General features: G+C 33.5%; 1 protein-coding gene and 1 pseudogene across 1 annotated transcript; both read left to right on the top strand.

Moving 5' to 3' along the window:
• The first annotated feature begins 9478 nt into the window (after window positions 1-9478).
• On the top strand, window positions 9479-15663 carry LOC137242857 (myrosinase 1-like). The gene is made up of 7 exons (XM_067770110.1): window positions 9479-9585; window positions 9680-9956; window positions 11302-11835; window positions 11908-12242; window positions 12561-12663; window positions 15295-15398; window positions 15460-15663. The coding sequence occupies exons 1-7, from the start codon at window positions 9557-9559 to the stop codon at window positions 15587-15589; spliced, it is 1512 nt and encodes a 503-aa protein (XP_067626211.1). The 5' UTR covers window positions 9479-9556; the 3' UTR covers window positions 15590-15663.
• Window positions 15664-18325: 2662 nt separating this feature from the next.
• LOC137241895 (myrosinase 1-like) lies at window positions 18326-27330 on the top strand (annotated as a pseudogene).
• The last annotated feature ends 522 nt before the right edge of the window (window positions 27331-27852 follow it).

The following is a 27852-nucleotide window of genomic DNA, read 5'->3' as shown; positions in this document are numbered from 1 at the left end:
AAAGTTTTATTTTAGAAAGGTCTATTTAATATATATAACATATCTGAAAACTAAAATGGGGTTTTTTTTTTTTTAATTTATTTAAGTAAATGCATCTCTTGGTTACTTTCTCATATTTGGATATCACGCGTAAATTAATCAACCAATTTGAAAAATGTTTATAACGTTAGAAAGGTATTAAAATCACCTTTGAAAACATATACTGTAAAGATTCTATACTACACTGAAAGAAAAAAAATTTTTTAATTTTTTTCTACATTTTTTTTTTTTTCAAACTGGGAAAACACTTCAAAGACCAAGCGATTTAAAAAAAAAATTTTTTAGAAAAGTCGATTTAATATAAAAGCTAGAATGGTGTTTTTTTTTTTCTTTTAAACAAATTTATAAGTAAAACCATCTCTTGTTAACTTTTTTTTATTTTGCTATTATTGTGTTACAAAAAAGGTACCTAGCTATACTTTGGAAGTTATACAGATACAGATACTATGACTAAGTATTCTAATAGATTCGAACAAGAATCGTATTATCAAATTTTTCAGACACGCACAATAAATAGACATACACTTAATAAAGTTAATTTTTTATTTTTATTTATTTAGATTTAATATACAAATTTGCGCAGCTCATACTGCTGACTTTCGGACGTAAGCAACTTCTATGGAGGTGTTATACGTTTGTGAAGCCCAATGATAAAGGTCCTTCGCCGTTTGAATTTGATTTTTATTTGCCATGCTATAATTCCGAGCGCCTCTTTTTAATGTCCCACCTATACCATCACATGCAGATTTTCCATGGCTAGTTGCGTAAAAGTGCCACTCAGCGAATATTTCGAAATCAATTTTATGATGACATAAATTAATTAAGTTGTATTTGTTTTTGTACTGTTCTCCTGCACCATCTGACACGTAGATAATTTTCGTAATTGAATTGTTTATATTAGTCTTAACAAGATTAATCATTTTTGAAATATATAGATGAACAGCTATGCTATCATGGATATTACAATCGGATATTATGGCAAAGGTTCTATGAATTAAATTATCGTTATCTTTGTAATAAATAACGAACGGATGTATGGTGGCTTGATTATTATTCCAATGATATCCTTGAATGGCATCTGGTATAACAAACGCATAGTTTTCAGCGAAATCCGTTTGAATTAGCAGTTCTCCTGGCAGCAGTGTCATTTTTCGTTCACTTACGAAGCGGGACTGGCGCTTAACTGTGAAATGATGTGACACCAGCTTATTGATGTGTTGTACAAAATCGTCAACAAATGTGTTTGTAGTAGAGGAAATGGTTTCGAGATTACACCTGAGTGTTGTGTTCCATTTTTTGTAAATGACTTCTTGAATCGAATTTTTTTCGTAATATTCCAACATCATCGTTCTAAGGTTCGTTAAATTATCGTAGCACCGACCACACATTGATACGCAACACTTGCTGTTTTCTATATATTACCATTACAGACAACGAATTTAATAACATCTTTATAGCTTCTGAAATTATGTTGACCTTCCATCGATTTCAAACCGGATTTTTCGAACATCAGTTTTACATTCTGATGCAATGTGCACACACAAACATTTTGCTGGTTTCCAACCCCAAGTTTGATACAATTCTCTGGTCGCAACATGGTAAATTTTGTAAATCCTAATTGAAGTGAAGGATGTATTTTTCTAAATTCATAGTTAGTTTCACGAAGCGATGACAGCATTAGTCTATTTTGAACTTTCTCGCGTATGTTTCCTTGTCTTACTACAATTGAGTCCTGTGACCCAGGCATGATTCGGCTTATTTCATCATCTTCATAAAACAATTTTACTGTGTTTAAAGTTTGTTCAGGTAAACTACGCCTGTCCATGCTAGAGCGTTTGACGTCCGAAAACTTTATTTTATTTTTTTGTATATCTTTGCTAATTTTTATCAATTCGTAAGATAAACCATGCCCAAAAATGTCTTTAATTTCCTTAGATGTCATGGTGTTTGGTAATAGAGATAATATTTTTTGCTTATCCAAATTATTTGAGCAGTTTTCGATTTGATATTTCATGTTCTCCAAAATTTGTTCGTAGTAAGCTTTGATCTTCTTTAGGTCTTCTGATAAAGTTGACAGTGAATCACCTCCAAGTGAATCCGAAATACTTTGCGCAATTTGCTATGTTTTTTTTTTTTTGCAGTATGAATCCCTTTCTAAATATTTTCGCTTCATTGGCGATGGATGGCTTCCAAGATGAGGAATAACATGCTTATTTATATTGTCCACGAGTTCGTTGCGTTCGAGTGATTTAGTATAGCTGCTGCATGTTGGAACTTCCTTATATTCATGATACAATTCACCGCTAGTCAAGATTTCTTGTGCCTCTTCACTTTCCGTTTCAGTAGAACGCTGATTATCAGCAATCTTGATAGCATCCTTAAGTTTAAAGCGACAACTTTCGCAAATACGGCAACGATGAATGTCGGAGACTGCTGGAAAATGCTCAGATATCAGCGCTGCTTCGAAGTTGAGAGGAACATTTTCTTCATAGCTGCAGACATCTGTATTTATTAGTTGATTCCATATCAATGCCTAGTTTCGTTCTGGTCTGTGTCTATCCGTTGTGTTGTTTTTTATAGTCCATGGGTGCTGTGGCAGGTAATGTCAATCTATGTGTCCGTGGTAGGTAATGTTAATATGCGTGTGTGTGTGCGCGGTATTGATACGTCCGAATTGTTACCTTTTCCAAGGGTTGTTTTTGTAGGTATCTAAGCGGTAGGTTGAGGTAGGTAGAAATCGGTAATTTTTGCCGTTTGGTAAATTTTTCGTGTTTGCTTGTTCATTGTTACGTGTTTGGTTGCTGTACCTTCTGGCTTGTGCTGTTTTTTGTAAACTAGTTTTAAGGGTTCAAATATTTCGTCAGAGATAGTGTTGGTTTGTTCGTTTATTATCCTGCCGTCAAATGTTTTTAACTTGTATATCTCCATGTTCTCAAGTACATTGAGCCGCCGACCTTTTCCTTGTACGTGAAGTATTCGAGCCGTTGTTTTGATGTTAGCTGGGGTGCACCCCACTGGAATAAAAATTTTTTACAGTGTATTTTTTCAAAAGGTGATTTTAATACCTTTCTAACGGTGTAAAAATTTTTGAAATCGGTTGACTAGTTTACGCGTGATATCAAAATATCAGAAAGTAACCAAGAGATGCATTTACTTAAATAAATTAAAAAAAAAAAACCCCCATTTTAGTTTTCAGATATGTTATATATATTAAATAGACCTTTCTAAAATAAAATTTTATTTTTCAAAATCGCTTGATCTTTGAAGTGTTTTTTCAGTTTTAAATTTTATTTAAAAAAATATTTTTTTTGAGTGTACTAAAAAATTTTTACAGTATCATTTTTTGAAAGCTTATTTCAATACCTTTCTAATGGTATGAAGATCTTTGAAATCGGTAAAGCCATTCCATAGTAATCACACTTTAAAAGTACCTATTATCGTCATTTTTCTAATATTTTCGGATATTTCGATACCTTCCCACGCCCACAATTTTTCGAAAATGCAATTTCTAAAAATGAGGTTGTGTTTGGGTGGGTAAGATGTAACCCCATGCAAAATTTCATCATATTCTGAGGGTGTCGGGTTCAAAATGTACGTTTTTTTCAGCCTTTGATATGAAATTCATCATATGTACATAAAGATATAAGAACCCTACAAGAAACGCTGATAGTTTTACTAATACACTCACACTTGTAATTGACAATGCTGATCCTGCGATGACGTAAACATTGATACTCAAATGTATGTATGTTCCTTTGTTCGCACACGCATGTCCGCATGTACCCAACGACAGCCTATAATCATGAAAAAGGACTCAAACTGGGAAAGCTTCGGACACCTGGTACAGAACAAAAGAACATACAGCAGATACCAGTATGCATGTGAGACAGACACATAATTCTCAACGGAATTTTATGTATGCGAGAACAGTTTATCCGATTTAATCATGTTGTCACTACTGACTGTCATATGACAATCAAATGATTATCACGGTTGTTTTGTTATTTTTTAAATTCCGCCATTTTCAACCGACGAAAACCATATAAAAAATAAGTTTAAAAATTGAAAAAGAGAGCATTTCAAAGCTCCATACTAAAAGAAAAAAAAATCGAAAATAATATTAAAAAATACCAAAAGCTGTCGTAATGTGTGGGGCGCACTCAAATTGATACGCGAAAAATAATAGTGTTTAGTGGTGATTCATTTTTAAATGTGTTTCCGCATGAGGAAAGCGCTCTTCTGTTGTTTTGTTATTTTCTGAATTTAAATTGAACATTCTGAACTCGAATTCTTATAAAACTATTTATTTTAAACAAATAAGAAGCACGTATGCTTTTATCACGTACAAAATTAAAAACGTAATGAAATTAAGTAAATAAAAAGCAAAAAGCATTGTTTCATTTTTGGCGGAATATAACAATGGTCATTTGTGATAGCATAACAGTCAAACCTGATATCTACACTAAACTATCATTTGTGACACTTTTTGATAGTTAGAGTGTCAACACTGATCCAGGAAAAGGAATGAGAGTGAGCAGTACGGATAGGAGAACAAAAACTCACACGTACACAGTTGTTTACATCACATTTGCGCAAGTCCCCTTAAGTTTGTGATAGAAAGTTTGTATGAGGCGCTGATCGTTAGGTTGACATTGCTGACAATCAGATGATAGTCATATGATAGTCAGTATTCTTGTAGGGAAGTGTTTATAAAGCTTTTTATAATGACATTACCATACAAATTTTCAATAAAAGCCTTCCTGAAGGGAAATCCCTCGTTCAAAACTGGTGCCGTTTTAGTGCATTCGGAATCACTACTAATTTGCCCTTTATCTCTTTTACATGATTTCAACTGACGATTTTGACATGACGATGTCCTGCAATACCTTTTTTGTTGTTCCGAAGTAGATATGTACAAATTCCCACTTTAGAAGTAGTTCTTTTATTCGCATTACTTCAATAGTTCCGAGCAAGTGTAAAAATGAACAGCTTAGATCTAGCTCTCTTCTTGGTAATTTTTCGTTGGTTCCGACCCAGATCGAAATTCTACATGTTGCTTCTAATACAAGTGTAACCTTTTTCGATATATATAAACCCAAAGTGTACATTTTTGAACTATACAAAATCTAATTATTATGAAACTAGTTGTTTTTGGTACGTTAGGTCTAGATGTGAACCAGAAATTGGTATCAAAAGTTACTGACTTCTCTACAGGGTTACACATTTATTTTATTCTTTATGAATAAGAAACAAAATATTTCTCTTCAAACACGGAAGGATAATGTCTTTCGTTTGTTGTTATATAAAAGAATTCGTAGTGTCAATGCCTAGGTAAAATTCATAGAACAAGATGGTATCAAAGTTCAATCAAATTGGTTGAAAGAAATTTTACAAGAATTGTTCATTTAAATTTATAAGCCCACAAAATATTTCATGCACGAGTACAACTGGGTAAACAAATTTTTATAAATAAAGAATGTAACAAACGAATAATCATCATGATAAAAAGCACAAACCGTCTCTTAAAAAATCATATTTGCATATGAAAATAAAACTTTTTTGAAGAAAAACTTAAACTCAAAAAATAGCTATTATTTCTAGAGCGTAATAAAGAACTCAGAATATATAAGGGGGATTCGCTTTATGTTGTAAGGTGCACGGATTGTTTTTATTCTACGACAAAATATGCAAGACTACGAGAACATCCCATTGCGGAGTAGTCAATACCAAGCGTCAATATATTAACTGTGTTTTTTTATACTCAGCGTGCTTTGCACACAGAGTATATTAACTTTGATTGGATAACGGTTGGTTGTACAGGTATAAAGGAATCGGGATAGATATGGACTTTCATATATTGAAATCATCAGTGTCGAAAAAAAAAAATTGATTGAGACATGTCCGTCCGCCCGTCCGTCTGTCCGTTAACACGATAACTTGAGTAAATATTCTTCGCCAAATTTGGTACACGAGCTTATCTGGACCCAGAATAGATTGGTATTGAAAACAATAGAAATCGGATGATAACCACGCCCACTTTTTGTATATATAACATTTTGAACAACGCAAAAAACCTGATTATTTAGTAAATAATAACCTAGAATGTTGAAATTTGACGTGTGGACTGATATTGAGACTCTTGATACAAATTTGAAAAATGTTTTAAAATGGGCGTGGCACCGCCCGCTTGTGATAAAATCAGTTTTACAAATATTATTAATCATAAACCAAAAATCGTTAAAGCTATCGTAACAAAATGCGGCAAAGAGGTTGCCTATACTATAGGGAATGATTTGAAGAAAATTTTACGAAATCGGTTAAGGACCACGCCCACTTTTAAATGAAAGATTTTTAAAAGGGTCGCGGACGAATAAAATAAGCTATATCTTTGCAAAAAGCAGCTTTATATCAATGGTATTTCATTTCCCAAGTGGATTTATAACACTAAATAGGAAAAACTTCAAATTTTAAAAATGGGCGTGGCACCGCCCCTTTTATGACTAAGCAATTTTATATGTTTCGGGAGCCATAACTCGAAGAAAAATGAACGGATCGTAATGAAATTGGGTACACAGATTTTCCCTATAGCAGGAAATATTACTAGAAAAAATGGACGAGACTGGTTAAAGACCACGCCCACTTTTATATAAAAGATTTTTAAAAGGGTCGCAGAAGAATAAAATAAAATATATCTTAGTGAAAAGAGGTTTGTATCAATAGCATTTTACTTTCTAAATTGAATCATCATTTATATTATTTCTAATTGCTGTTTTTATGTACGTGTCTCTTTTGCGCCCTTATTTGGAATCCAAATCTGTAAATAAAGTTTTGGTTGTAAAGATGGAGAAGATTCGGGCTATTAGCGAGCTTTGGGCAATTTTGGTCGTAGTGCTTTTGTTTGGCTATATTTTATTAAAATACATTGTTAAAAATAAACGATTGTATTAAATTGGAAAACACTAAAAATTTTTAAAATGGGTGCGGCACCCCTCCCCCCTTTTATGCCTAATTTTCTATGTTTCGTGAGCCATAACTCGAAGAAAATTAACATATCTTATTGGAATTGTGTATACATATTTTCCTTATAACAGAAAATATTTGTAGTAAAAATGGATGGGATCGGTTAAAGACCACGGTAACTTAGATATATATACAACAAGTTTAAAAGGGTCGTAGACTAGAATAATAAGCTATAACTTAGCAAGAAATAGTTTTGAATCAATGATATTTCACTTATCAAGTTTTATTGTAAGAGGAAATGGGGAGACATTTTTTTAAACGGGCTGTGTGTGTGTTATGTAGAAAAGTAATTTATCTGAAATGAAATGTACAATTGAAGCTCACGCTGAGTATATTATGTTCGGTTGCACCCGAACTTAGATATCTTTACTTGTTTTTACATGTATATGCATATGCACTAAAACTTTATATGAACTGCCAAGTGCATATCTTAATCTACACTTATGATATGAAAGTATGATAAAATCTTCAATATAAAATAAGCGGGCTTAACCTTCAGCAGCACTATAAAAAAATGCTACATCTTAAAAAGCTGGATAAATTAAATACGAAAATTTATACAATTTAAAACAAAAAACGTATTAATATATACACAATTTGTTTAAACGTATAAATATTATGCTTTCCGGCCCGTTTATATTCCGGTCTATCGTTCTCCAGAATTAATGTACCCTATAATAGCAATATATTCCAGTCTTTCTGTATTTTGAATACACCAAACTTTTTTTAAACTGGGAACACTTGAAATCGAATTTGGTGTCGTATATTTTTTTGTAAATATTTACTAATCCCACAAGACAAATATGTATACTCAATCATCAAATATTTTAGCAAAACTATAATCAATATTCTTTACACCGATAATTTTGAAATTTTTATAATATGGTCGTCCCAACATTTTGTTTACTGTATGCTTTACTGTATGCATATAGAAAAATATAAAATTGTTCACATTTTTTATGGAGGAAAATATAAAACAACCTTTGGATAAAAAAAAAGTTGGAAAAAATATATGCATATTTCCCAAGGCCTAAACTTGACTTTGTAGGACTTAAATTTATCGGGCAACAAAACTGCATAATCAAAAAAAAAAAAAATCAAACTCCAAATAAAAAGTTAAGTTTTTGTCAAATTTTTAGATTTTTCGAATATTTTCGAAACCATTTTTGAGATTGGTCTGCCTAGTTTTAGTTATAATATTCTTGGAAGAGTTTTCTTAAATTGTCGAAAATAAAAAATTTTAAAAAAAATTTTTTTAAATTTAATTAATGAAATTTGATCAAGATTGCCACTGCTATTTTTCTGTTCGTTGCTGTATAACTTTGGTACATATGCTTCATTGAAATTAATGAAAAATGGATGTTCTAAAGGCCGTAGATCCTTCCACGCTATTATCAATCTCTGTGCCAAATTTCTTGTAAATCTGAATTGCAGGTCGATTAAAACGTTATCCAAAAGCAACTGTTTCGAGCGGAGGGGTCCCGGGGCGGTATATTAACTTTCACTAACACTAAAAACTGCATACTGTATACGAACATACTATAAACTGTTTAAAAAAAACAGTATATATGACTTTCCGTTGATTAGATTGCTAAGTCTTTTATGAGCATTATAGGTAATTACGGTTTAAGAACGGCAAATGTTTTGACACCCAGCAGCTTATAATAAACTTTATCTTGAAAGAATATATATTTAGGCTTAAAATAAATTTTAGGAACAACACTAAAGAGCACTAGCTGCGATGGCTATCAGCTCATAAAAAATAAATAAAGATATGCTATACACAAAATTTATTTCAACCACTTTCTAATTTATTTGTCATTCGCAATAAACTAAGTAGATGTATTTCATGTAGACTTGTAATGTAGTTTACTATTAGTCCCGGGTTTTTCAATGCGAGTTTAAACTGCAGTTAAAGTGGCCAAAAATTTAACCCTGCCACTTCGACCGCTTAAACTGAGATTGGCAGCAAAATTTTATGTAATCGACAAAGTGGCAAAGTTAAACTCTAGGGAAGTTTAACTAGAGTTTAAACTCGCACTGAAAACCAGGCATAAATGTTTTATTATATATGACTTACTTTAAAGGTAATTTATAAGATAAAGTCAGAAAGTGTTCTGGCACATAAAAATATGCTTTAAACCAATTTCATTCAACCTGTTTCTTGTTTGATAGTTTAATTTTATTTTATTTAGACAGATTTTAATATTAAATGTTTCGTTTCCAACCGAAATTACTTAGTTTAAAGGTAATTTGTACGTAAACTATGATCAAGCTTAAAATTATGAAAGTCTAAACCCTGCCTAAGAAACAACTAGAAATGCGGTCTAAACAAATATTAATTTATACAATATTTATTCATAAATTTTTTTTCGTGGATTTTCTCATTCACAAACGGAATGTGTATAAATACGATACCCAAAGTAAAATTTCAGCAATCAACAATTACTTGCTGAAGTGTGAATTTCTCTATAGCCTTCTTTACTAGATATCTAAGATGAAGGTTCTCTTCATCACTTTCTACAGGTATATCAAATTTATGGTACAAGTTTGATTTAAATATAAAAAAAAAATAATATAAAAAATTGAAAGCCCAAAAAATTTAAATAAAAACTTTTAGCTTGGCATTATTTTGCACAGCATTGGCCCAAGACAAAGAATGTTATCAAGGACATAAAGGTGGAAGTACAAGCTTTCCAAAAAGTTTTAATTATGGTGTAGCAACTTCCGCTTATCAAATCGAAGGAGGCTGGAATGCAGATGGTAAAGCACAATCCATTTGGGATAATTACACACACACGTATCCCGAAAGAATTGCTGACCGTTCCAATGGAGATGATGCTGCAGAGTCTTATTCCCGCGTTGAACAGGACATTGAAGCATTAAAGAAGTTGAAGGTATGAGCGTAACTAATGAAAATTAGAGGTGTCGAACTAAGGTTGTTTAAAATTTTTCAAGACTAATTGATATTGTTTTTCTTGGACTTCAGAAACTATATGAAGTTTAAGAAAACGTCCAGGCCGATATAGTTCACCGACTATTAGGTGAAACCGATGGGTCAATAAAGACCTCACATGGAGCGAATGTGTTAATACCTTACGAACTATTAAGTTATAGCGAAAAGTATCTTGAAGTGCACAATTTACCGTTAGGATCACGATTTAGTTGAGTTTGATAGTTAGGATTTTTTTTTAATAATTTCAAGACGGCGTTCAAGAGTATGTGGGCTGTTTTAGAACTATTTTCATCAATAATTTCAGCACAATTTCAATATAGTTTTTTAATTGTTTCAAGAAATTATTTGAATTATTTCACGTCTGTTTGTGGTTAATACCAGAACCATTTTCGGAAATATTTTCAGAATCATTTTCGGATTATATTTTACATATTTCAGGATCGTCTTGGAATAATTTTAAAACTGTTTTCAGAAAAGAGCGAGATTATTTCGATATATTTTCGAAACTATTTTCGTAATAATTTTAGGGGATAGTTCTGCACTGTTTTGCGACATTTTGAATATTATTTCGAGAATTATCAAGATCATCTGGGGACTATTTTAGGACTTCGTTAAATATAGCGGTAATTTAGCCTTACATTTTATTTTTGCTATGTTCTTGTTTTTTTTACAACAAACGTATGGATTAATGTCCTGCACTGCTCTTTGAGAAATTGTATCGATGCGTATCTAAATGTTTGTACATAGAATTATTGTTTGTTCGTAAAGGGGGCACGAAAATTTGAAGTTACCTATTTATATAATAGATAATGACTTGCGTATGATATCTGAATGTATTCTTACTTTATTTAAATTTTTTTATTGTTGAGATATAGCTCAGATAAAGGGTTTTCGCACAACGTCTATAAAAAGTGAACGTGGCCAGATGAATTAATGATTTCTTCGAACGACATGTGCTCTGTGTTTATAATTACCTACAACCACGCATAATTAATTGAAATCAATGATCAAGAATATAAGTTATAAATAAAGAACTCAAGTCACTGCTTAATAATGATTTCATAAGTAAAAATTGATTTTTTTATAGATCGAGTTGTAGTTTAAGCGATTTCGAAGGTCAAAGCCCTATTTTTTTTAGTTCAGAGCACAGACAAATGGACTTTTTTTTTCGAAAACTCTCGAAACTTTTGATAATTAGGTCATCAGCAATTTGACAACTCTACAGTAAACATATATATCACATTTAAACAAAATGTTTCATCAACTTATCTTTTTAATTTTTATAGGTGAACTTCTATCGTTTTTCAATTTCATGGTCCAGGGTACTGCCCGAAGTAACAACGAAAAAAAAAAACAGAAAGGGCATTACTTACTATAACAAATTAATCGATTTGCTAATAGCAAATAATATCAAACCAATGGTGACAATGTTCCATTACGACATGCCACAGGAACTTAATCAATACAATGGTTTTATGAATAGCACTATCATAGATTATTTCGTATCATATGCCGATTTTCTATTTAAAACTTTCGGTGATCGTGTCAAACTGTGGATAACACATAATGAGCCTTACGTATTTTGCAGCAAAGGATATGGTGAAGCCGCCTATCCGCCATTGGTGCATAGCCCTGGCGTAGGTCATTATATATGTATGGATCACGTTTTGAAATCGCATGCAATGGCTTATCGCAAATATCAAAAGAAATATTTGAAAGAGCAAAGAGGACGAGTTGGTATTGCCATAGACACTGGATTTTACTACCTAGAAAATCTAACCATCCCATACGAGGCCGTTGAGCGTGGTATTCAATATAATGTATGTTATTATATGCTTTTAGGAACACAAATAATTATATTAAAAAAAAAAATTGAAATCTATTGCTTACAGTTAGGTTGGTTGGCTGAACCAATTTTTGGTAAAACAGGAAACTATCCCGCACTCATGCGTGCAGATATTGAAAGAAATAGTTTGAAAGAAGGATCGTCTGAATCTCGTTTACCTGTTTTAAGTAAAAAATGGCAAAATATTATAAAGGGATCTGCTGACTTTATGGGCATTAATTATTTTGGTGCAACTTATGTTGATATTCCTGCTAGTCCCGTGTTTGAAATTCCATCTTATGGTTATGACTCTAATATCATACAATATCCCGATGCAAGCTGGAGGCGCGCATTATCTAATTGGTTGTACTGTGTGCCGGAGGGATTAGAGGATTTATTGAAGTATATATCGCTCATTTGCTGCAACGTCGTCAGAACTCAAAAAACATGACTTTTGAGTTAATAACATATGAACATACCCAATATCATGATCTATATTTTATAAAAAAATCTTCGTTATCAGTTAAAAATTTTCCACGTGTTATAAAAATGAAAATATGCCTTTATATGCGCAACATATGGCAGTTAAAATCTTTGAATGGCTCTCCTGGAAAATTGTGTTTTTTGAGTTATGACGACGTTGCAGCAAATGAGCGATATATATATTATATTGGGCTATTTAGAATAATGTAGTTCTATACGATAATATTTTCATTGTAGGTGGATTCGTGATAATTATAACAACGTTGAAGTAATGATAACAGAAAATGGTTGGTCAACTGACAATCGATTGAATGACTCGGAACGTATTGACTATATTAAGGTACGTACTAGCATTAGTCTTAATTTTAAATTACATAATGATACCTCCTTTTTGTTAATAAATCGGCTTTGAAAAAAATCAATTAATGTGCTATGTTCGAACATGATATGCGTGTGCCCAAATTAACCCATTTGCTTCGTCACATATTTCGCTGCCGATTTTTCACACCAACTAACATAACCGAACTATGAAGACACTTGATACTTAAATTTACAAATCTTAGCAAACGTGTTAATTTTGATATTGAAAACTTATATAAACTGAAAAAGTACAAGAGACAACGGACACAATTAACGCAGCAACACTTTATAAACCAAAACAGAACAAACCAATAACACACTAAAAGCTGTTACACATCAAAACGATTCCTAATCCATTAATAAAATCCTAATCTAAGTAATAAACTTTTAACAAAAAGCCAAAGAATGTATACCAAAAAGTCTTCGTGGATAAACTTGAAAGCAATCATGAAGAACATAAAATAATAAACAGCAAAGATTTGGACAGGAAAAATTACATAAATTGAAGCATGTAGATCATCGAACGATTTACTACATAAACTAATAATACTACATAAATATAAATATAAACTATACTTTATTTAGGGGGCTTATTTAACACACACAGCTTTCACTCAAACAAATCGTAAGAAATCCTTAAAATTAAAAAGAAATTTGATAAATTTGTGCCGTGGAAACGCTTTCCTTAATCTAGACAAATAAGGTTCTCAAAAACTGGTTTAAGCCATAATTTTCTTAAAATTAAGAAAATTATATTTAAAAAATTGAAGAAATTAATTGTGTAACTGGATGGCAGTGGATTTCTAGTCAAGATTCACAACTTTACAGTCGAATACTCTCATTCACCGAGCTATCTCGCAAATGTAAATACTGGAAAAAATATTCAATCAAGTATTCTGGATGGAAACATAATTGTTTCCTTAAACCAATGAAAATATTTCAAAGAGAAAAATAAACTGAGCCAATTTCAATTTAAAATAAGTGGTGTTCATAAAACTCAATTTAGCTTACACAATATTAATTTGATTGCTGGTTGGCTCATTTCTAAAGCAACAACATACCTTTCTTCAGACTGTCAAAATGTGCGTGTTGATTTAGGCGAATGGAATGGAATGAAAACATAAAATTTTGAAATTTTTGTGTGTTGTAAGAAAATGTGTTCAATATTTTGATTTCATTTTGAGTTTACCATCTTCTTTGCACAATTCCTACTCCAGTGAAATGAAAAAAATAAAATCAGCTGATGGGATGAGCCAACCATATAGTTGACCCATGCGTAACTGACGTTTAAATCTACTCAATAAACACACTTTACAAGGTTGCATTTGCAGTTTGAAACAACTTATTACGCAATTTTTTTTTTAATTGGCAATTTATTATTACAATTTATTATATGATAAATTGCGTAATAAATTACCCAAATGGTATAGGAAAGGAAAGGCGTACTTGTATACATGAAAATATAAAAACCATACGACTTAACAGTAAAATTATAAATGAAAAAGCAAAGACTAACCCTGACAAAATATTTGAACGTTTAAAACTGGTTCACAGAAAGCGAACAAAACGGGAATGTACAACAAACAAACACGTAGCAATAGAGGAGCAAAGTCAACAATTTTCATACACACAAATGGTCATATGTCAAGAAAAAAGGAAGGAGTAAGAAAAAGATAGCTGAATCCAACTTTTCGAATCACATGGTCGAAATTATATATTCCAATAAAACGGGAAGAGTACTTTAAGTGCAAAAATTTAAAAACAGAAACCACTCGATGATAAAATAATAAAAAAAGGAAATATAAAACAAACAAACTTGTATCTGCAAACAAACACGTAACAAAAACGGACAGAAATAAAAAGCACATACAAAAAATGTTCTATAGTGTCTACAAGGCCCTACATTATATTTTTTTACTTCCGAAAAAACAGCATATTTGCTTAACTCCTTGTGAACAAGCAAAGCAGAAAAAGGAAAGGCTAAAACCCACTTACAAATTTTAAGACCTTGCTATTTCGATTTATTGAAAGAGTTAGCTTAAAGCCCATAAGAAATGTCTGATAGTGAGACATTGCCGTTTGTTCTTGCTTAAGGACTGTTCTGTAACTGCTTAAGAAGGGCTGGGCTTGACTATTTTTTTCTAGCTTTTCCTAGCGTATTCTTACAGTCGCATAAATGCAACAAATTTGACAATATACATGTCATTAGCTACAAACTATAGAACTAGAAGACAAGAACGAAAAATTACTGAAGATGGCACAGTTTCGAAACTGTTGCATGCAAACATTATTTTATGGGGGTTGAATATGCATCCAAGCATGTCGAAAATGAACAACACAAAACGTACATTTAATATTTTTCTTGTTGCTGTTGTAATTCTAAACTAACTAAAGTACATGGGAGTATTACCGATTTGGGCCGCCGTTTGCCAAATATGAATCCGATACGCTCCGGTCCTTTCTTTTACTAGCCCGACTGCCACGGAAATGATACAAGTACTCTGTAAAAACACTTTTCATTAAAACCTTAAGATATTCAGTTACTTATCTCATCGGAAAATCCTCCAGACTTTCAACAAGTTACATCATATAATTTTATAAATCCTTTCAGGCTCACTTACAAGCAGTCTTGAATGTAATCAACGAAGGTTGCAACGTCACACATTATACATATTGGACTTTATTTGATAATTTTGAATGGAATATGGGATATACGTAAGATCATATGCATATATATATAACAGTTAAAAAGAAAGTTTATTTAAATTTGTTACAGTGAGAAGTTTGGACTGTTTTCCGTAGACATGGCGGACAAAGACAAAAAGCGTGTCATGAGAGATTCGGCAAAATATTACGCAAAGGCTATTGAAAGTCGCAAGGTACCAGAATTGGAAGTAGATTCGTAAAAATGTATTTTTTGGTGAACAACGTATATAATGCCATTAATAAAGCAGTGAATAATAAATAGTTGCTTAATGTATTTTGATCGAATGAATTTATTAAATATTAAAATCAGGGCCTTAAATAAAAAAACGGTCGTAATGCGTTTAATTTTAGTGCCAACCCGAATCCCATTTCCACTTCCATTGCCATTCATACATAATTAAAAAAAAACACTTACCTAAAGCGCATCCATAATAAAAGCCATCTGTTGTTGGATTTTAGTGGGATTGGAATGCATCGATGATAAGGGATAATATACTGTAACAGTTAAATAAAAAAGTAGTAGGTCAAATTATATTTCGACTAAAATTAGTTGACTACTAGTTGGCTAGAAAGTAGTGCAAAAATAACCTTACTTACTTAATTGGCACTTAACGGTTTAAACGGTTATGGCCGTCCAACAAGGCGCTCCAGGCGCTCCTACTCTCTGCCAACCGGCGCCAATTGGTCACTTCAAGGAAGCTTAAATCGTTTTCCACCTGGTCCTTCCAACGGAGTGGGGCCGCCCTCTACCTCTGCTTTCATAGGCGGGTTCCGATAGAAACACTTTCTTGCCGGATCGTCATCTTTCATTCGCATAACATGGCCTAGCCAGCGCAGCCGCTGCGTTTTAATTCGCTGGACTATGTTGATGTCTGCGTAGAGCTCGTACAGCTCATCGTTAAATCTTCTTCGGTACTCACCATCGCCAACGCGTAGAGGTCCATAAATCTTTCGAAGAACTTTTCTCTCGAACACTCCCAGAGCCGCTTCATCTGCTGTTCTTATGGTCCATGCTTCTGCACCATATAGCAGGACGGGTACGATAAGTGACTTGTAGAGAATGATTTTCGTTAATAAAATAACCACGTCTGACATTTTTTCGGTCATTGCCGTACAAAAGTAATTAGCTTTTTTCAAAGAAAATAAACAGATGCTAGTACTCGTTAGTTTATTGAGAAGTAATTAATAGCTGGCTTCTCGTTAGCCCCATTTCCTGCTGGGTAATGTTTTTGACTGGATGCCCCGCGTACTACTATATTTGGAGCCTTTTGAGCTATTTATCTACCTTCTAATTTTTTACAACATGTATAATGTTTTTTTTTTTTAACTGCAAGATATTAGGAAAGTACCTACCTTTCTTGAGAAGATCGTTCACAGCCTGCCCAGCAGTCATGTTCGTAAGGAAAACAGGTTTTCTTATCGGCCAGATTTTGCTTACTTAGATTAATGCGTATATCCGGCAGTTTGGTGTGCGATTTTTACGTTCGAAAGTGATCACCAGACAAATATGCTGCGTTCTTTTGACTATTTGTGTTGTCATGCAAATTAAAAGAGGCCATAGGTATACTTACCAGACCATAAACGACTGATACTGAAGATAGGAGGCATCATATTGCAAAATCTGCTATATTCAAAGATCAACTTTGTGTTATCGATACATGTGTCACCACCTTAACTAACCCTTAGGGATCACTGACCCCGAAACCCTAATCCCGCAACTAAATAAAGTGACAACACTAATGGGTGACAATAGAAACACACAAAAGTAGCCGGCTAACACAGTGAAGACGGTGGGGTTATCAACTGCCCCTAAAGAAACGAGTTTGGGGAGGGTATACTTTCTACCAAAACCAAAAGGTTACGAACCCACTCGCACAATCCCTGAGCTGTCAGGGACAACTTTAACCCGCCAAGTGACTGGGCTCTGGGTGCGGGACGCTAAAAGGATGGGATGACACGTCGCGATTATATATTCGAGCGAGGGAGGGCTGATTGAGAAAATAAAACGTTGCTCATTTTTAGACGCATGCACCATATGATGAATTAATCACAGGAAATAACTTTATATTCCCACAAGTTCCGAAATTATGTCGAAATTATCCTTCAACTTTTCGGAATCTAGTTTCAATTTATCCTAAAATAATCCGCAAATAGTTTCAATCATAGTTAAAACAGTCTTTAATTGTTGCAAAAAAAATACTAAAAATATTCCTTAAATGATTTCGAAGTGATCCCACACAACTATGAAACTTTCCGAAAAGTTCCAAAAGTAATAACGCAATAGTGCCGCAATGATCCCAAAACGGTTACAACATGTTTTCGAAATTATAACGAGCCTCCAAATTTGCACTGACATGATCCCGAAAAGAATAATGAAATGATCCAAGCATAGTCCGATATGATCCCGAAATGATCCCAAAGTTTTCCTTGATTATCTGGAGATAGCCCCGGTATAGTCTCCAATTGGCTCGTACATAGCTGCGAAACGATAACGAAAATGACACCAAAACGGTCCGAAATAGTCCGAACTGATCCCTAATGACTCTGAAATATCCCCAAAAACGGTTTTCAAATTATGAGGAAATGTTATTTGGCACTGCTCAGTTTATTGAAATTGCTGTACCTCAATTTATGTATGGGTCACATACTGAATACCTCACACATAGATCCAAACAGCGGTCAACTTAAAAATCAAAATGTTTACGAAAGGCAAGAAACTGATCGAATGCCCCATATTCACCAACCCCTCTAAAGGCGAGTTGTAGATCTTATATTTAATCGAAATTTCAGATCGGAAGGTATTTAATTGGGGAATTCAATAGTATGCGTCACTTCAGAAATTAAATATTTGACTTAGCTCCCTATTAATCTAGGTGAGCGTTTTTAAGTATTTATGTTTAGTTTTACTATATCGAAAATACCGAAAGCCACAGAATATGAGGTAACTTATTAAAGGAACTTAAAATTGCTAAATCAAGTTATGAGCCCGTGAATGTTGCAGATTTTTGCCACATGCGCGCGACACAGCCCAAATTCAGTTAAAAAATATCAAAATTTCTAATATTGTTTACGACAGAAGTTTTTTACAAGTAGTCAAAATTCAAGCTACCCTTAAAATCTCCAATGGAGACCAAAATTGAATTGTATCTATTATTCTCCATTTTAGCATTAGGATAAAATGAAATATTTTAATTTCTTAAGTTTTCATATTTACATATATTTGTCAGTTGTTTTAGCTTGGTTGTTATTGTGCCCTTAAAAGTTAAAAAAACAGTTGTATTTGATTTGCTGTTCCTCTTTTGGGGCCATTTTCACCATCTTTGGTTAAGTTAAAACGTATTTTCAACAAGTAAGGAAGGCTAAGTTTGGGTGTAACCGAAAATTACATACTCAGTTGAGAGCAGGGATGCACCTTAACGTTAAGCTAATCGTTTATCAAAAAATTTCCACCGTTTCCGTTGAAACACTTCGAAATATTATCGATAAAGAAATTATCAAGATAAATTGTATCACGTTTTTAACCGAAACGAAAAGCTTTCGTTAACGTTAAAAACGTTAACAAAAACGTGATACTTTATATTTGAATTGTGCTGGCAATGCTATAGCCATGGTGAAGCCGTAAGGTGGCAACAACGAGCGCACATACACACACAAACTCTATGTAATTTGTTTGTGTAATTCGTTGGCGGTAATGTCAAAAATACTCTGAGAAATGTTTGTACTGTCAAAATTCATGAGAAAAGTTGCAATCAGCTTGGCTAATGCTTTCACCTTTAATGACTCCGCCATCAATCAGCTTTGCCAGCATAGTTTGAAATTAATAATCAACATAAACGATTTGATTTCGTTTGGATATGGCAGAAAACGAAACGAAATCATTTCGTTAATTTGACGATCTTAACGTTAATAAACGAAACGAAATGACTTCGTTTCGTTTATTAACGTTGATTATCGTAACGAAATGATATCGTTTCGTTGGTTAAGCATGCCTGGTTGAGAGCTGTGGAGACAAAGTAAGGGAAAATCACCATGTTGTAAAAGAACCTAGGGTAACCCTGGAATGTGTTTGTATGACATGTGTATCAAATGGAAGGTATTAAAAAGTATTTTAAGAGGAAGTGGGCCATAGTTCTATAGATGGACGCCATTTAGGGGTATCGCCATAAAGGTGGACCAGGCCTGACTCTAGAATTTGTTTGTACGATATAAGTATCAAATAAAAGGTGTTAATGAGTATTTTAAGCGGGCGTGGGCCTTAGTTCTATATGTGGACGCCTTTTCGAGATATCGCCATAAAGGTGGACCAGGGGTGACTCTAGAATTTGTTTGTACGATATGAATATCAAATGAAATGTGTTAATGATAATTTTAAAAAGGAGTGGGCCTAAGTTCTATAGGTGGACGCCTTTTCGAGATATCGCCATAAACGTGGACCAGGGATGACTCTAGAATTTATTTTGTACGATATGGGTATCAAATGAAAGGTATTAATGAGTATTTTAAAAGAGCGTGGGCCTAAGTTCTATAGATGGACGCCTTTTCGAGATATCGCCATAAAGATGGACCAGGGGTGACTCTAGAATTTGTTGGTACGATATGAGTATCAAATGAAAGGTGTTAATGAGTATTTTAAGAGGGTGTGGGCCTTAGTTCTATATGTGGACGCCTTTTCGAGATATCGCCATAAAGGTGGACCAGGGGTGACTCTAGAATTTGTTTGTACTATATGGGTATCAAATGAAAGGTGTTAATGAGTATTTAAAAAGGGAGTGGGCCTTAGTTCTATAGGTGGCGCCTTTTCGGAATATCGTTATAAAAGTGGACCAGGGTTGACTCTAGAATGCGTTTGTACAATATGGGTATCAAATGAAAGGTGCTAATGAGTATTTTAAAAGGGCGGGGGCCTTAGTTCTATAGGTGTACGCCTTTTCGAGATATCGCCATAAAGGTGGACCAGGGGTGACTCTAGAATTTGTTTGTACGATATTGGTATCAAATGAAAGGTATTAATGAGTATTTTAAAAGGGCGTGGGCCTTAGTTCTTTAGGTGGACGCTTTTTCAAGATATCGCCATAAAGGTGGACCAGGGGTGACTCTAGAATTTTTTTGTATGATATGGGTATCAAATGAATGGTGTTAATGGGTATTTTAAAAGGGAGTGGGCCTTAGTTCTATAGGTGGATGCCTTTTCGAGATATCGCCATAAAGGTGGGCCAGAGGTGACTCTAGAATTTTTTTGTACGATATGGGTATCAAATGAAAGGTGTTAATGGGTATTTTAAAAAGGAGTGGGCCTTAGTTCTATATGTGGACGCCTTTTCGAGATATCGCCATAAACGTGGACCAAGGGTGACTCTAGAATTTGTTTGCACAATATGGGCATCAAACGAAAGGTGTTAATGAGTATTTTAAAAGGGAGTGGACCTTAGTTCTATAGGTGGACGCCGTTTCGAAATATCGCCATAAAGGTGGACCAGGGGTGACTCTAGAATGTGTTTGTACGATATGGGTATCAAATTAAAGGTATTAGTGAGGGTTTAAAAGGGAGTGGGTATTATTTATATACATATGTAATACCACGAACAGTATTCCTTCCAAGATTCCAAGGGCTTTTGATTTCGCCCTGCAAAACTTTTTCATTTTCTTCTACTTAATATGGTAGGTGTCACACCCATTTTACCAATTTTTTTTTAAAGTTATATTTTGCGTCAATAGACCAATACAATTACCATGTTTCATCCCTTTTTTCGTATTAGGTATAGAATTATGGCATTTTTTTCTTTTTTCGTAATTTTCGATATCGAAAAAGTGGGCGTAGTCATAGTCGGATTTCGGCCATTTTTTACACCAATACAAAGTGAGCTCAGATAAGTACGTGAACTGAGTTTAGTAAAGATACATCGATTTTTGCTCAAGTTATCGTGTTAACGGCCGAGCGGAAGGACAGACGGTCGACTGTGTATAAAAACTGGGCGTGGCTTCAACCGATTTCGCCCTTTTTCACAGAAAACAGTTATCGTCCTAGAATCTAAGCATCTACCAAATTTCACAAGGATTGGTAAATTTTTGTTCGACTTATGGCATTAAAAGTTTCCTAGACAAATTAAATGAAAAAGGGCGGAGCCACGCCCATTTTGAAATTTTATTTTATTTTTGTATTTTGTTGCAACATATCATTACTGGAGTTGAATGTTGACATAATTTACTTATATACTGTAAAGATATTAACTTTTATTTTAAAATTTGAATTTAAAAAAAATTTTTTTAAAAAGTGGGCGTGGTCGTTCTCCGATTTTGCTAATTTTTATTAAGCAGACATATAGTAATAAGAGTAACGTTCCTGCCAAATTTTATCAAGATATCTTCAACGACTGCCAAATTGCAGCTTGCAAAAGTTCTAAATTACCTTCTTTTAAAAGTGGGAGGTGCCATGCACATTGTCCAAAATTTTACTAGTTTTCTATTCTGCGTCATAAGTTCAACTCACCTACCAAGTTTCATCTCTTAATCCGTATTTGGTAATGAATTATCGCACTTTTTCGATTTTTCGAAATTTTCGATATCGAAAAAGTGGGCGTGGTTATTGTCCGATATCGTTCATTTTAAATAGCGATCTGAGATAAGTGCCCAGGAACCTACATACCAAATTTCATCAAGATACTCAAAATTTACTCAAGTTATCGTGTTAACGGACAGACGGACAGACGGACGGACGGACATGGCTCAATCGATTTTTTTTTTCGAAACTGATGATTTTGATATATAGAAGTCTATATCTATCTCGATTCCTTTATACCTGTACCACCAACCGTTATCCAATCAAAGTTAATATACTCTGTGAGCTCTGCTCAACTGAGTATAAAAATTTATTGAGAATACACGATGCTTCAGTTAGCATGCAGAAAACGAGATTCCCTTTAATTTATATATATAAAAATAAGTGACTAACTGAAGACGGTGAAACGGTAATTAGTTGGGTTTGTTTCTTGAAATGATTCGCTCTCCGCCAAAGAATAATATTGAACCTTAAATAAACCTTACAATTATATTATTATAAATGAGTTGAGAATAAATGGATTACTAAAAATTAAAGTTGATAAAAGGATAATAATCCAATTTAGGAGACTTGGAATTTAGCTTAGAAAAAAAAAACCTGGTAAGTATCTTTTGCATTAAAGTTAATACTAGCTATAAATACTGTTCATAAATATAGTACGCAATTAAATTATATGATAAACTAGTGGAAACGTTTATATAAAAAGCCATACCATCTAAAACTGTGTATTTAAAAGTTTAAGTAAATTGAATTGGATTAAATGGAATATTGAAACTACCTTTACGCATGCCTGAACACCCTACAACAAAAAATATATCCCCTTACTGGTGTGGTTAATTCAGACCTGTTAAATAATGATTTAAAATTCTAATGGTTATTAATTATATTGGATGATCTTCAGGTAATCGTTTAGTGATTTATTGCCAGTTATTTTGCCTTTTTATACTCAGCTGAGCAGAGCTCACAGAGCTCACAGAGAATATTAACTTTGTTCGCATAACGGTAATCCGTAACGCCATAAACTGATCGAGATAGATATAGACGTCTATATATCAAAATGATCTGGGCGAAAAAAGAAATTAATTTAGACATGTCCGTCCGTCCGCCCGTAAACACGATAACTTGAGTAAATTTTGAGGTATCTTGATGAAATTTGGCATGTAGGTTCCTGGGTGCTCATCTCAGATCACTGTTTAAAATGAACGAAATCGGACTACAACCACGCCCACTTTTTCGATATCGAAAATTTCGAAAAACGGAAAAAGTGCGATAATTCATTACCAAAAACGGATAAAGCGATGAAACTTGGTAGGTGGGGTGACCTTATGACGCAGAATAGAAAATTTGTAAAATTTTGGACAGTGGGCGTGGCACCGCCCACTTTTAAAAGAAGGCAATTTAAAAGTTTTGGAAGCTGCAATTTGGCAGTCGTTGAAGATATCATGATGAAATTTGGCAGGAACGTTACTACTATTACTTTATATGTGCTAGATAAAAATTAGCAAAATCGGATGAAGAACACGCCCACTTTTTAAAAAAAAATGTTTAAAAGTCCAATTTTAACAAAAAATTAAATATTTTTACAGTATATAAGTAAATTATATCAGCATTCAACTCCAGTAATGATATGGTGCAACAAAATACAAAAATAAAATAAAATTTCAAAAAGGGCGTGGCTCCGCCCTTTTTCATCTAGTTTGTCTAGAATACTTTTAATGCCATAAGTTGAACAAAAATTTACCAATCCTTGTGAAATTTGGTAGAGGCATAGATTTTATGACGGTAACTGTTTTCTGTGAAAATGGTCGAAATCGGTTGAAGCCACGCGCCGTTTTTATACACAGTCGACCGTCTGTCCTTCCGCTCGGCCGTTAACACGAAAACTTCAGCAAAAATCGATATATCTTTACTAAACAATTTGGTCGATATCTCGAAAACGCCTTCACATATACAACTAAGGGCCACTCCCTTTTAAAACCCTCATTAACACCTTTCATTTGATACCCATAACGTACAAACACATGCTAGAGTCTCCCCTGGTCTACCTTTATGGCAATATCCCACAATGGCGTCCACCTATAGAGCTATGGCCCACTCCCTTTTAAAATACTCTTTAATACCATCCATTTAAAAACCATGTCATACAAACACATTCCAGGGTTACCCTAGGTTAATTTTTATACATGGTGATTTTCCCTTATTTTGTCTCCAAAGCTCTCAGCTGAGTATGTAAGGTTCGGTTTCACCCGAACTTAGCCTTCCTTACTTGTTAATGATTAAAAACGAATTATTTTCACAAGAATTAATTTTAATTATTTATTTTAAATTGCTGAGGCATAAAAATATTTTACTGTTTTAATTTAATAATTAAAACGTTATAAATTAATTTAATGCAGTAATTGTTTGATTATGATTAATAATTTGATTAATTTGCATTGTTTGATTGAATTTAAATATTTAATTAGTTTTAATTATTTAATTGTTTTTAATCAAAAACAAGGACCTATGTTTCGAATTATTTTTATTTTATTTCTAACGGCGAATAATAATGACTATTATAATTTTTTTTTTTTTTAATTTATAAAACTTAAGCAAAAATCAAAGAAATGAATGATTAAAATGTTAGCAGATGTTTAACAAGTCTGTGCTAATTAAATTTGAAGATTTTTAATACGATCTAATATGCACTGCAGAGTAACGTTGATTTGGTTTGTCTTAGCAGCCAATCTTCATTATTGATTAGATTACAACCCATTAAAAATACTGCACTCATCAAACTTATTTTCTTAGATTAGATACGATAAAAAGTCAGGTGTTACTTTTTGGTATGAAATGTTTTTCAATAACAAGGGATGAAACGAATCGTTATGTTTTAAATGACCGCCACTGTTGGATAAAGTTAGTGCTTTTTTCTTTAGTTAGCTTAAAATGAAGTTTTACTTCGTTTTTTTTACTCAGGTAAATTACATGTTTTAAACTTGAAATCAAAAAAAAAATTCATTTTGAATTGTACAAAAATTGCAGTATATTACTGATTGGCGCAACATGGGCCGTAAACAAATGTGAGCTGGAACATAAGGGCGGCATTACTGAATTTCCAGCTGATTTTTCTTTTGGTGTTTCAACTGCTGCTTATTAAATCGAAGGCGCTTGGAATGCAGATGGTAAAGCACAATCTATTTGGGATAATTTCACACACACATATCCTGAAAAGATTCTTGATTGGTCGAATGGAGATAACTCAGCCGAATCTTACTATCGTTTCGAACAGGATTTGGAAGCATTGAAGAAGCTTAAGGTGCATGCAAATACCTTAATTTAAAATAATAAAATATTATTGTTACGTTTTGCTAACAAGTTTTAAAAAATGTTGGGCAACAACAGGCGCCCGTGAATTGGCAAGAGAACAGACTTACTACACAAAAATGCATGAATATTGTACAAGATTTCTTTTATACTTCAATATTTTTTAGGTAAACTTTTATCGTTTTTCCATCTCTTGGGCAAGAGTACTTCCCCATGTAACTACGGTATACAAAAGCATTGCTTACTACAACAAAGTAATCAATTTGATACTACAAAATAATATCACACCAATGGTGACATTGCTGCATTATGATGTACCTCAAGAGCTTGAACAGTACAATGGAGTTCTGAATAGCAATTTTATTGATTATTTCACATCTTACACCGATTTTCTTTTTGAAACTTTTGGTGATCGTGTAAAACTGTGGGTCACACATAACGAACCTTTCATATTTCGTCTTAAAGGCTATGGTGTTGCCACCTTTCCGCCATTAGTGCGTAGCCCTGGTGTTGGCGAATATAAATGTATGGATCATCTATTAAAATCACATGCCCAAGCTTATCGCTTATACCAACAAAAATATTTCCGCAGCCAATATGGCAAAATTGGTATAAGCCTTAGTAGTAGATTTTTCTTAAAAAAATATAGTAATACGCCAGATGAAGCCATTGAGCGCGCTATGCAATATGAAGTAATGGTTAAACAAATTTAAAATGAAAACTAGTTTTGAACTCAAGTTAATTTCATTTTCAATTTAAGTTGGTTGGCCGAACCCATATATGGTAAAACCGGAAATTATCCAGCTGTCATGTTATCTGATATTGGCAACAATAGTTTGAAGGAAGGATTGTCTGAATCACGCTTGCCCGCTTTAAGTGAAGATTGGTCGATAGTGATAAAAGGTACTGCAGACTTTTTGGGTCTTAATTACTATGAATCAGCCCATGCGGATATGGCTGCCGCAAGGTGAAGTGCCGTCCAAAGACTATGACCGCAATGTAATTTTATCAAGAGATGAATATTGGAAGCACTCCAAATCACAATGGCTTTATTGTGTGCCAGAGGGATTTGAAGGAATATTGAAGTACGTATGAACTTATTGAACCATCTTTTAAGATTGTGATGTTACTTCAAGCAATATTTTCATCATAGATGGATTCGTAATAGATATAACAACATTGAGGTATTCATAACAGAAAATGGCTGGTCCGACAATAGCCAATTGGATGACTCAGGACGTATTGAGTACCTCAAGGTTAAGGAAAAATAGTATCGTAAATACCAATTTACGAAGTTGGTTTCACGTTTGTTTAGATCTATTGTGCTTGACCTTTCACCCTATTACTGTATGCGGGGCTGTTCATGTATCTTAGACCTCTGCAGGCTTTTTACTCCATCTAACGAGGGAATTAAGAGTCACGCCACCTAGGTGGAAATGTTTCTACTTTGCCCGAACGACGCATTCGGCGTTTCATCCCCCAGCTTACAAAAGCGACATTTTTGTTTGTTGGATAGATGTAACTTATTTAGGTTATATCGGATCGGAGAGTCCGAAGGTCTTAATTAATGCTTAGATTAATGAAAAAATTTTTTAACATATTTAAGCTGGACTAATTTGCACTATTTAACAACGAACACGCATTTTGATTTTTTGGTGTAAAAATTAAATTAAAACCAATTATTTTCTATTTGCAGGCCCACTTACAAGCAATATTGAATGCATTCAACGATGGCTGTAATGTTACGCACTACACATTTTGGAGTTTAATAGATAATTTTTAATGGAATTGGGGATATACGTAAGTGTATTAGAAAGGGACACTAAATTGAATTTTTAATTTGAGACAGTTAAATTTTTTACAGAGAAAAGTTTGGACTCTTTTATGTGAACATGTCAAGTGTGGACAAAAAGCGCGTCATTAAAGATTCCGCTAAGTATTACACAAAAGTAATTGAAAGTCGGAGGATAATGGTGTCGAGTGGAGGACTTCCAAGTCTTAAACTAATCGGCAGTTACTTCGTTTTATTCTTAATGAGCCTCTGTATTTTCACAAATGTATGGCATTAAAAAAATGTAAAGCTTGATATGTATAACAAACGTTTTCTTTTTGGTCCTAAGTTACCACAGGTATATCTTCCAAATTTGTCCAATAATTTTTGTGTGAACCAGGGCTTCTCTGGGCTACAATCTTTACATATCCCGATTTCAAAAGATATTTGTGTCTGTCTGCTAATTATGGTAGGTGTGGTATGAAATCGCTCTCCATGGGCTGTAGATATGTAAAATGGCTGCAACACAGGTTGCCCGAGTAGCTATTGAAAAAACAGTTTTGATGCCAAAAATCTCGTGGAACTTTATGAATGCTAGTCAGATATATATTACGACCAACACGAGTTGTCGATGGCCTTTATTATATTGTTAACAAAAATTAAAATAATTATTATCAATGATTGCGAATAACTGTTATCAGTCAAAGAGCGGGAGCATATGGCTAAAAGTATTTTTTTTTTTGCCACCAGTGTAAGTACATGCGCGCCTATGCTTAAATTTTGTGTGCCACGGTTTCGAGAGAAGTAGATTGTAAAAGAGTGAGTAATTG

Source organism: Eurosta solidaginis, chromosome 2 (assembly GCF_040869045.1).
Source record: "Eurosta solidaginis isolate ZX-2024a chromosome 2, ASM4086904v1, whole genome shotgun sequence".
Lineage (NCBI taxonomy): Eukaryota > Metazoa > Arthropoda > Insecta > Diptera > Tephritidae > Eurosta > Eurosta solidaginis.
This window is presented reverse-complemented; position numbering and strand designations above follow the sequence as displayed.

Bases quoted from the DNA above. Each gene is read 5' to 3' on its own strand.
- LOC137242857 (XM_067770110.1), top strand. From the start codon at position 9,557: ATGAAGGTTCTCTTCATCACTTTCTACAG. The intron at 9,586-9,679 runs GTATATCAAATT...AAAAACTTTTAG, and splicing joins CTCTTCATCACTTTCTACAG to CTTGGCATTATTTTGCACAG. The intron at 9,957-11,301 runs GTATGAGCGTAA...TAATTTTTATAG, and splicing joins AAGCATTAAAGAAGTTGAAG to GTGAACTTCTATCGTTTTTC.